The sequence below is a fragment of the Cyprinodon variegatus genome, unplaced genomic scaffold, assembly GCF_000732505.1.
Source record: "Cyprinodon variegatus isolate N-32 unplaced genomic scaffold, C_variegatus-1.0 Scaffold1045, whole genome shotgun sequence".
NCBI lineage: Eukaryota > Metazoa > Chordata > Actinopteri > Cyprinodontiformes > Cyprinodontidae > Cyprinodon > Cyprinodon variegatus.
Window position 1 is genome coordinate 82,573 of NW_015151498.1, and position 9,176 is coordinate 91,748.

Here is a 9,176-nt window from a genome sequence, read left to right on the forward strand (position 1 = left end):
TTATGTTATTATTATGTTATACATTTTTTCTAAGGTCCACATTTGTGTGACCATTTTTTCTATAATCTTTTTGCTGCTGTAAACACCAGAATTTCCCCATTGTGGGACAATACATTCTATATAGTCTGCTCTTAAAACTATGTTTTAGTCGTAAAGGGTAAAATAAAAAAGCTATTTCAAAGATATTTTTCAGTAAAAATGTACATAATGTCTTTTTATGTCCAGCCTTCACTTTGACCCCCTAAAATCAGCAACAGTTGGCCTGATGTAGATACTGGGCCAAGGAACCAACACATACTGTATTGAGAGCTTGCAAAGATTTGCATCTTAGTCTTCTTCTTGGTAAGTTTTAAAAAGTTAACAGCCATCTAGACTTTTGTCTTCTAAGCAATTAAATTGAGACCTACAAGAAGTGGATTCCATCTTCTTAAGAAGGACATAAATCTGGATGTCAGGCACATAACAATGAGTGGAGATCCATTATTTTTATAAATGAAGCCAGGAGGGAGGAAGTATGGCTGAAATATGGTCATCAAAAATACAGCTTCTTCAAAAAATACTCTTGCAGTCTTCAACAATACTCCCAATCTATGTTTTGCATTCAGATGGAATAAGTCCAGTATGGTATACATGCAGAAGTGCCATGACTGCCAGAGAGACAGCTGAGTGCTCTCTTTAATGCAGTCAAATGGGGATAAAGGTAATCTTAAGTTAAACTGATCAATTCATGTACTCATTTCCACAAAGTCTGATCCCGACTAATTTCATTTCAAGATGGGACTACAGGGAGAAAATCTGAGCTAAAGAGTTTAAAGTTCAAGAGATACATGAAAAAAACATCTTTACTTATCCTTCCCTACTCTATACCGACACCTTGGAAATATAAATAAAAGATGAGTTAAAATGAGTAGATGGAAATCCTTAATAAACTAATTTGGACACCCTGTAAACACACAGAGCTAGGAGTATTTAACCAAGAAAGCAGTATCTCCATAGTATATTACAGAGAACCTGTGCATTAAATAGATCTGATAATGTCACTCCTGGATCTATGTGTACATCTGTGGTTTCCACAGCAGAGGCAGCTGTCAGGTCTGTAGAACTGGGCCCATGCCATTAGGGCTCTATTTTAGGAACACGTGTTCAAAAGGTCAGATAAAGAAGCATAGGAATCCTTACAAAGCAGAGGGTGGGGGGTAAAGGCGGATAACCACAAACACAAGAGCACATCTTCTGATACACAGCACTGTTGTTTGAGAGGGTAAGAAGCAGAAACTGAGATGTAGAATTAGTCATTTCCAAACATTTGATCTCATTTGATTTAATTTGATTTAAAAATTCAGACAAAGGTAGAGAACATTGTGTCAGTCTAACAGAAAGTCTTTATAGAACCAACAAACTCCCTTCATTTGGACATCATGGATGGAGAATCACCAAACCAAGAGAAAGACGTGACCTCCCAGGCAGAAACCATCACCAAAAAGGAGGTTTGTGTCTTTTTTTGTATGTTACTGTTGCTTGTACAATGAAAGCTTACATTGTTAGAACATAGTCTGGCTTTATGGACTCTACCGGGATCGGGCAACTGGTGCGTTTGTAGCCACAGCAGGTGTTGTGGATCGGTGATTCTGGATGTCATGTTACACCTGTTTTTATTCCTTTCTGGAGAATGACTCATAAGTTATACAGCGGCGTGATGCACACAGAGCCTGCTCTCTCCTTGGTGTTTCCTATTCTTGATGATGACTCAGTTCAAAGAGAACTGACCTGGTGTCACTTTCATTTCATTCAACTCAGTTGATTTAGCACTTAAGTTACTTTACAAAAAAATTAAAATAAAACTCAATTCAATTAAATCATTCAGACAGACTTTAAGACAAGTAGATCAGTTAAAATAATCCTCGTTATCTAGGTTTGCAGCCATGTTGTTTATTATTCAGGTTAGTTAAAATGTGTGTTTGTTTTTTTTTTTATCAAAGAAAAAGCGGGAGGTTTAATTGGTTCTTGACTTGCAGCATTCACTCCTTCTAGAGAGATTTGGAGCCCAAAAGGCATAGGCATTTTCTTGTCCTTGTCAGTTTTTCTATTTCTCTTGTCCTCTATTTCTGTCCTTTTAAACATCTTTTTGACCTATTTTCTTGTTGCCTTGATCTCCGTGTTTTCTTAACTCATAGTCTTTGTATTTTCTTCTTTTTGTCCATAAAACCCTTTGTGTGAGTATTGGCCTCAGAAAATCTCACAATGAAGAGATCTGTATCCAGGGATTTAAAAATCCCAAAGGAAAAATATTTCCCTGAAAATCCAATACTTACAGTATTTGCTAATTTTAACAAGCCACCCTAGAGATACCTTCATTTATTTGCCATCACTACCACCAGTATGCTGGGGGCTGTAGCACAGGGCACATCTTCACCTTTTACTTGCAGTGAGCATTCACCAAATCCATTTCAAAACTTAAAATAGAACATGGCAAAAAAAAAAGCTGTACCAATGAGCCTCTTTTAACATTATCTTTTTCAGTTATAATAACAATAAAATATATAAAACAAAAATGCAATTTATGTTCATTTTGCCCTGTTAGTAAGATCTGCACACAACTGGCTTTGTTTCAAAGTTAAACAGTAAAAGGGTAATGGCAATAGTTGATCCTTAAGTGGCTTTATCCTATAGAGAAACACTGCGTAAGATAAGCTATGAGCCAAGTCCAGATGATAAAAGACAGCATATGTGGTAAGTTACAGTATATACTCAAACAATAGTTATGTGTTAGAAAAATGGGTCCACTGAAAGACAGGGTCAGGTGTTTTATCAAAAGAAGGACATGAAGTTGCTGGCAGCAGTAGCAGCAGTACTTCCTATTGAGGACGGTGTCACAGCTAAAAACACCCTTCCTATTGCATCTATTCTCAAGAAAAAAAAAAAAAGAAAGAAAATTTCAAAGCTGAAAAAACAGAAAATTATGCAAATGTGTGAATAGTAGAATTAGCAGAGTGAGGTAAAGTTGTCATTATGTCCTCCAGCAGCCAAAGGACAAATGAAGGAGAAACACATGGACTAGTTGTTGGGTGTCACCTTGGTCAGGATATGTTTAATTTGGGTATTATTCTGGTGAAAGAAGGAAATCCTACAAACTTCCTTAATATGCGTTTTAAATCAACTTTTCTTTTGAATTAACACCACAGTTTATCGACTTATTTTCAATTTTCACTATTACTGGATACCAAATTCCTTATTCAGTGATTAGCCAAGCAGTTTATTTTCCAGAGTCAACCTGTGTCTTGTCTGAATGTAAAAGCAAAAAACTGTCATAAAGTCATGCCTGTAGACTGTCTGGCTGGATTTATATGTTTTTATGAATAAAAATAGCTTATCGTCATTGGCATACCAGTGTAAATCTATTCCATACTGTGTTATGATTTCATTAATTGGATGCATACTTATAGAAAATGAGAACTGAACCCTGTGGAGCTTGACCTGTGACCTCACTTTTAGATGGAAAATGTATCCTTGACAAGAAAAAAAAAACTTAATCTGTGGGACAAATGGTGTTTTTTTCCTGGACTCCTCAAGCGTGTTCAAGCCTATCTAAGAAAATATTGTGATCAGCTGTATCAAAAGCAGAGGTGTCAGGTAACAAAGTATGAACACTTTGTTAGGTATACAAGATGTTGGCTCTCTATACTTTATTGGAGTCATTATTTTTTAAAGAACCTTTTACTTCTACTCCTTAATTTTTTATTTTTTTTTTGCAATTAACTCTACTTTCCACTACTTACATTCTAAAAATAGACTTGTTAATTTTGTTTAATTTAAGTTCGTTTTCATTATAGCTGGTTGGTATAAATAATTAAGAACCCTCAAAATAATTGATTTCATCCAGATAGTGAATTTCTCTGTGGTTGGACTCGGTACTACACCAACTTGTTGTTCGCCACCTATCAAAAAAAAATGTTTTTAAGGATGATGCAAAGTAAAATTTGACATTGTTGCCATTAGTTATAAAACAAAAAAAAATTAAGTATACAGAAGTTATCATCCAGAAAATATTGAAAAATGTTCCCTTAATAGGGTAATGAAGTAACCAGTATGAGCTTTAAAGCTTGTCCTTAGCATTTTTCCTACTTTAATTTTACTTTTATACTTTAGTTAAGTAAAAAGCTTAAGGTGACGCACTAACTTCTACAAGAGTGTTTTTTAACAGTGGGATTTATACTTCTATTTGAGTAATAAATATAAATAGTTTTCACACCTCTGATCAAGTCTATTACCTCAGGCCATGGAAACACCATTTGCAACTTTCACCAGAACTGTTTCAGTGCTTCTTGATATAGGTTTACAATTTTGAATTGCATCCTGATCAGAAAATTATGTTGTTGTTTTTTTTCAAGTTAAAGTTTATTTACAGTTACCTTAAAAGCCTGCAGTATGTATCATTGCACTAGTGATATATTAATCATTTCTACATTTCTCTGCAGTAAAAAGGATCATTTCACATTAGGGGTGCTTGAATAATCTTAATTTCACAGATGTCTTCTATCTATCTATGCAGATAGACACAGACATACATACTTGCACACATATATCTTAACTTGTACTTTTGCATCTTTTTTGTTCATTAAAGTTATTTGCTGTATGACCTAGAAAAGTCAAAACTTTAAACATATTTTAGATAAGTATTCAAAATCCCCAAATTAATGCCATTCTCTCTGACACTTCATATTATTGTTTTTATTCTTATCCAGGCAAATGAGTCACAACAAGATGGATGTGAGGGCACTAATGACACACCAGAACCTCAAGGGGTAACTGAGGTGGAAGAGAGTGACGAGCCAGAAAAAGCACAAGATAAAGCCAATGCTGAAGATACAAACAAGATGCAAAGCTTCTCTCAGCCTGCTGAAGAGGCTGGACAAGATAAAAACACACCGGCTGCTGATGATGTGAAAGACACTGATACGGTAAAAGAGAAACAAGATGGGAAAGAAGATTTGGAAGATGGAGACAAGGAAGAAGAACCGGTGAAAAAGATGCAAAATCAAGAAAATGAGAATGACAAAGAGGAGATCAAAGACAAGGAGGAGGGTGAAATAAAGGGAGAGAGTCGAGAAGATGCTAAAAACAATATATCTAAAGAGACTGAGCCAGAAAAAGAGATGACTGATAAAGGAAAGGTAAATGAGACTGAAAAACAAACAAAACCTAAAAGAAAGGGCGGGGCTCCCTCTTCTATCTCTCGACCAAGATCCTCTGCACGCTCTATTAGAGCATCCAATAGAAATGATATTATTGCAAAGTTCCAAAAAGGTGCACCAGAGTGAGTAACAACCATGGGATACTTAAACTTTAACATTTAAATATGATTTAACACATTTTAAAGGAAGCTGTATTTTGTTATTGATCTTTGGGGTTTTTTTGTAGGACACCGATAGCTCGCAATTTCAAAATTCAGAAGTCCTCTAGTGCTGGGGCAACAGGAGCTTCAATCAAACAGAAGATTCTTCAGTGGTGCCGCAACAAGACACGCAAATATGAGGCAATCTCATCATGTTAAACCCAAACTGTTTAACACCAAACAAATGTGGAGCAGAAGAAATGACCTGTACTGTTCTTTGGTTCCTATAGGGTATAAATATTGAAAACTTTTCCTCATCCTGGAGTGATGGGCTCGCATTCTGCGCTCTAATCCATCGCTTCTTTCCTGACGCTTTTGACTACAGTTCTCTAAAACCAGAGGAGAGGGAGAAAAACTTCACGCTGGCCTTCCAAACAGCAGAGTAAAAAACTTTTTATGAGATTAAGTATATCAAAATTCAAATTTAAATTGTTTTTAAAACAAATGTTATTATTATAAAGACACTTCCATGACCTTTGTGTCTGACTGTTGCTGTCATACTCCAGGTCCCTAGCTGACTGCTGCCCTTTGCTAGAGGTGCCGGATATGATCATGATGGGCAACCACCCGGATCCCATGTGTGTGTTCACATACGTGCAGTCCCTCTGCCACAGCCTCTCCAAAATAGAGAAAGAGAGGAAGGACAAGGAGAAGGAGAAGGCTGACAATGAGAAAGAGGAGAAAGAGGAAGGTAATGACGAAATGGGAGAGGAACCACGCGCTGACTGTGAGAAGATGGAGGAGAAGAAAGAAGAAGATGACAAAGAGTCAAACAGAAAGGAAGAAGAGGAAGACTGTCCAAAGATGAGTCAAGATGAAGATATTGAGGGAGTTTCCGTTGAGAGAGAAACCTAGAAAAAATGTGAGAGATAAGATAAAAGACCGAGAATATCTCACATTTCTGCTGACAGTAGTTTAGTTTTGGGTTGCATAAGTTGGCTGTCTCAACTCAGACACTTTTTTTTTTATTGTTCTAAATATATGGAGGTTTGTTTGGGGGTTGGGGTGTCACTGTTCTGTATCTATTAAGTTTTTGTTTTGAGCACACTTCCAAAAATATATAAATCTATGTAAATAAAATATTATATGAGGGATTAAGTGTTTGTATTTCAAAGATCTATTATATTCATTTTAAAACTCATCTTTCACTTTAACATGCATATAGAGAAACATTAAATACTGTCCACATGGCACTTCCAGCAACAGTTTTTGGCATTGGCAATATAAGTCTCTGTCCAGAGCGGCACAGAATAGGATCTGCCATCAGAACAATGGAAATATTTTCAGTTGTCTGTTTTTTCTTTTAATGGTGATGATGAAAGTAGGATTTAATTTTGTGATTGCTTTAGTTGTTATGCTTTTCCATGAACAATACAGATTATCATCATTTCCCAATTACTGTGTTTGCAATTGTCAGGACTGGGGTTTGAGGACCCAAATGCAGAGGCAGGGAGGCAGAGGTGAGTTTCTTGAAGGTTTAATGAACAGTTAACCGACTATAGAGGCAGGAATCCAAAAAACCAAAAAGTCAAATGTGGAAAAAAAGTCAAACAAAGCAGAAACCATGGAGACATCAGAGGAAAAACAATTACGACGAGAAAGACTCAGAGAGACAGAGTTGGAGAAAGTTAGATGAGGAACCAGCACTGAAGAACTGCACAGAGAGAGTATTTATAGGAGACTGAAACAAAGAGAGGGCTAATGAGCAGATTGGGAACAGGTGTGAACAGAGCAGAACAGGAAAGGAGCTAGGGAAAAAGGAGAACACAAGAGGGCAGCAGAGGGAAACAAATAAAATCCTGAAAATAACCAGAAAACACAACAAAATAAGAAATAAAACACTAAAACTAGAAAACATGGAGCAAAGTAAAACTGAATACTCAAAAGAAAACATAACAAAACCAAGACTGTGACAGCAATTACACTTCTTTTATTAAGAAAGATAATTATAAAGGTAAATTATAGTTAATAATTTATCATTGTAATCTAAATTCATCCACAACAAGAATAAATTTATATAACTTTGATTAATAGCTACCAGCCTTCAATGGTTATAGTTAACAATTAGATACTAATAATTAGATACTAATTATTAACCAGTTAGGGTGGATATTAAAACTAGCCATGGGCCTGTGTTGAATCAACTACTAGTAAATAGAAACATTTTTAGTATATAACTACAATTGATAGCTTTACATTTTTAACTAAACCCCTATAAAATGTCTCTATATAGTATTTTTTTTTTCAGCACTGGCCCCTAGTAGAGATAACAGTTAATTGACATAAAATAAGCACAGACAACTAAACTTTATATAGACTGATGTGTATGAAAAATGTTTTTTCCTCTTCAAACCATTTTTCTGTTCAATAATACTACCAGAACGCACACAACTACCCAGAGAAGGAACGCAAAACAAAGGGAAAGCAGCAAAAATTATAAATCTTGATACCAGCAAGACCAGCAATTTAAACAGTTACTTAAGCTTTGACAGCAAACCAGCAAATATGCAATAAACAGAGCCCTAAAGCGATTTAAGAGATTGCAAAATTATTGGAACCCTGTATCAGGAACGACAAAGGAAATATGCTATCATCCATCCATCCATCCATCCATCCATCCATCCATCCATCCATCCATCCATCCATCCATCCATCCATCCATCCATCCATCTTATCCTGCTAATCCATCAGGGTCACAGTGGGGCTGGTGCCTATCTCCAGCAACTTATAGGTGGGGTACACCCTGGTGAGGTCACCAGTCTGTCACAGTATAGCATTTACTGTCACAGTTTCAGCATTTAAGTTTAGTTCTAATTAACTCCCTGTCCAGGTAATTTTGAAGTAGCAGAAAAAAAAGACATGTTTTACTTATTGATGTCTTCTCTGGAAGCAAGCTAGGTGGTCCTCGCTGTAGCTTTGCAAGCAGCTTCAGCGACAAGAGGAGGAGAGCAGGCTGCTGCAGCTCTCTTTGGGAGGCAGGCAGTGTGGTCATTGGTTCTTGGCCATGGCTCAGCTCGGTTTGGTTTGCACCAGGAAGAGGCAAACTGTAGGTTCATTGCTGCTGTTGCAGCTGTACGCTCCTTGCTGCTTTGATTCAGAGGAACTGGTAAAACCACAAGATACCTTTCAGATCAGCCATCTTTAGATGATCAGTCATCTAAAGATAACTGATCTGCAAATCTCTGCTAATCCTCGGATTTTCTCTGTTGTAGTAAAAACAGAGGCAGTGGTGTCTTGGAAGAATTTTGATGAGAGGCAATCAGAGAGCTCTGCAGACAATCCGTTCATGTAGACTCTAAGCTTAAAAAGTTCTTCAAAGGAAAGTTGAGGAAGGATTAGGCAAGAACCATTAGGTTCATCATGAGTTTCCAAACCCACTGAGGTAGAGATGATGGGTCCGTTTTGTGCAGAGTGGCAGATTGTGTTGCATTTTATCACCTATGTTGTGATGTCAGAGCTCCAAAGCATGCTGGTAGCTGTAGCTACAGTTTGTTTATAATTATCGCACACCTGATTTTAGCACTTAGAATAATAACACTGACACCCAGTTCTACATATTATGGAATCTTGTCCTAAATTGCCACTTCTTCAAAGCATAACTCTTGTTTTTGTTTAGTGTTAATTAAGCATTTTTACAATTGTGTGGCAATGGTTTATTCTCCAGGTAAATCCCATTCCCTACATTAATGTTGATTGATTTAAAAAGTGGACTGTTCTGCAAGAAATCAAACCTGTATTCAATACAGGTCATGCCTAGGTTGAATTTTATACAAAAGGTTGATAA

The 9,176-nt window shown here is 36.5% G+C and overlaps 1 protein-coding gene across 1 annotated transcript; it reads left to right on the forward strand.

Moving 5' to 3' along the window:
* Positions 1-1,197: 1,197 nt before the first annotated feature.
* LOC107101018 (smoothelin-like protein 1) lies at positions 1,198-7,085 on the forward strand. The gene is made up of 5 exons (XM_015399754.1): positions 1,198-1,487; positions 4,743-5,314; positions 5,419-5,533; positions 5,623-5,774; positions 5,899-7,085. Exons 1-5 carry the CDS (start codon positions 1,419-1,421, stop codon positions 6,245-6,247), a joined length of 1,257 nt encoding a protein of 418 aa, XP_015255240.1. The 5' UTR covers positions 1,198-1,418; the 3' UTR covers positions 6,248-7,085.
* The last annotated feature ends 2,091 nt before the right edge of the window (positions 7,086-9,176 follow it).

Bases quoted from the DNA above. Each gene is read 5' to 3' on its own strand.
- LOC107101018 (XM_015399754.1), top strand. From the start codon at position 1,419: ATGGATGGAGAATCACCAAACCAAGAGAAAGACGTGACCTCCCAGGCA. The intron at 1,488-4,742 runs GTTTGTGTCTTT...ATTCTTATCCAG, and splicing joins AAACCATCACCAAAAAGGAG to GCAAATGAGTCACAACAAGA. The intron at 5,775-5,898 runs GTAAAAAACTTT...GTCATACTCCAG, and splicing joins CTGGCCTTCCAAACAGCAGA to GTCCCTAGCTGACTGCTGCC.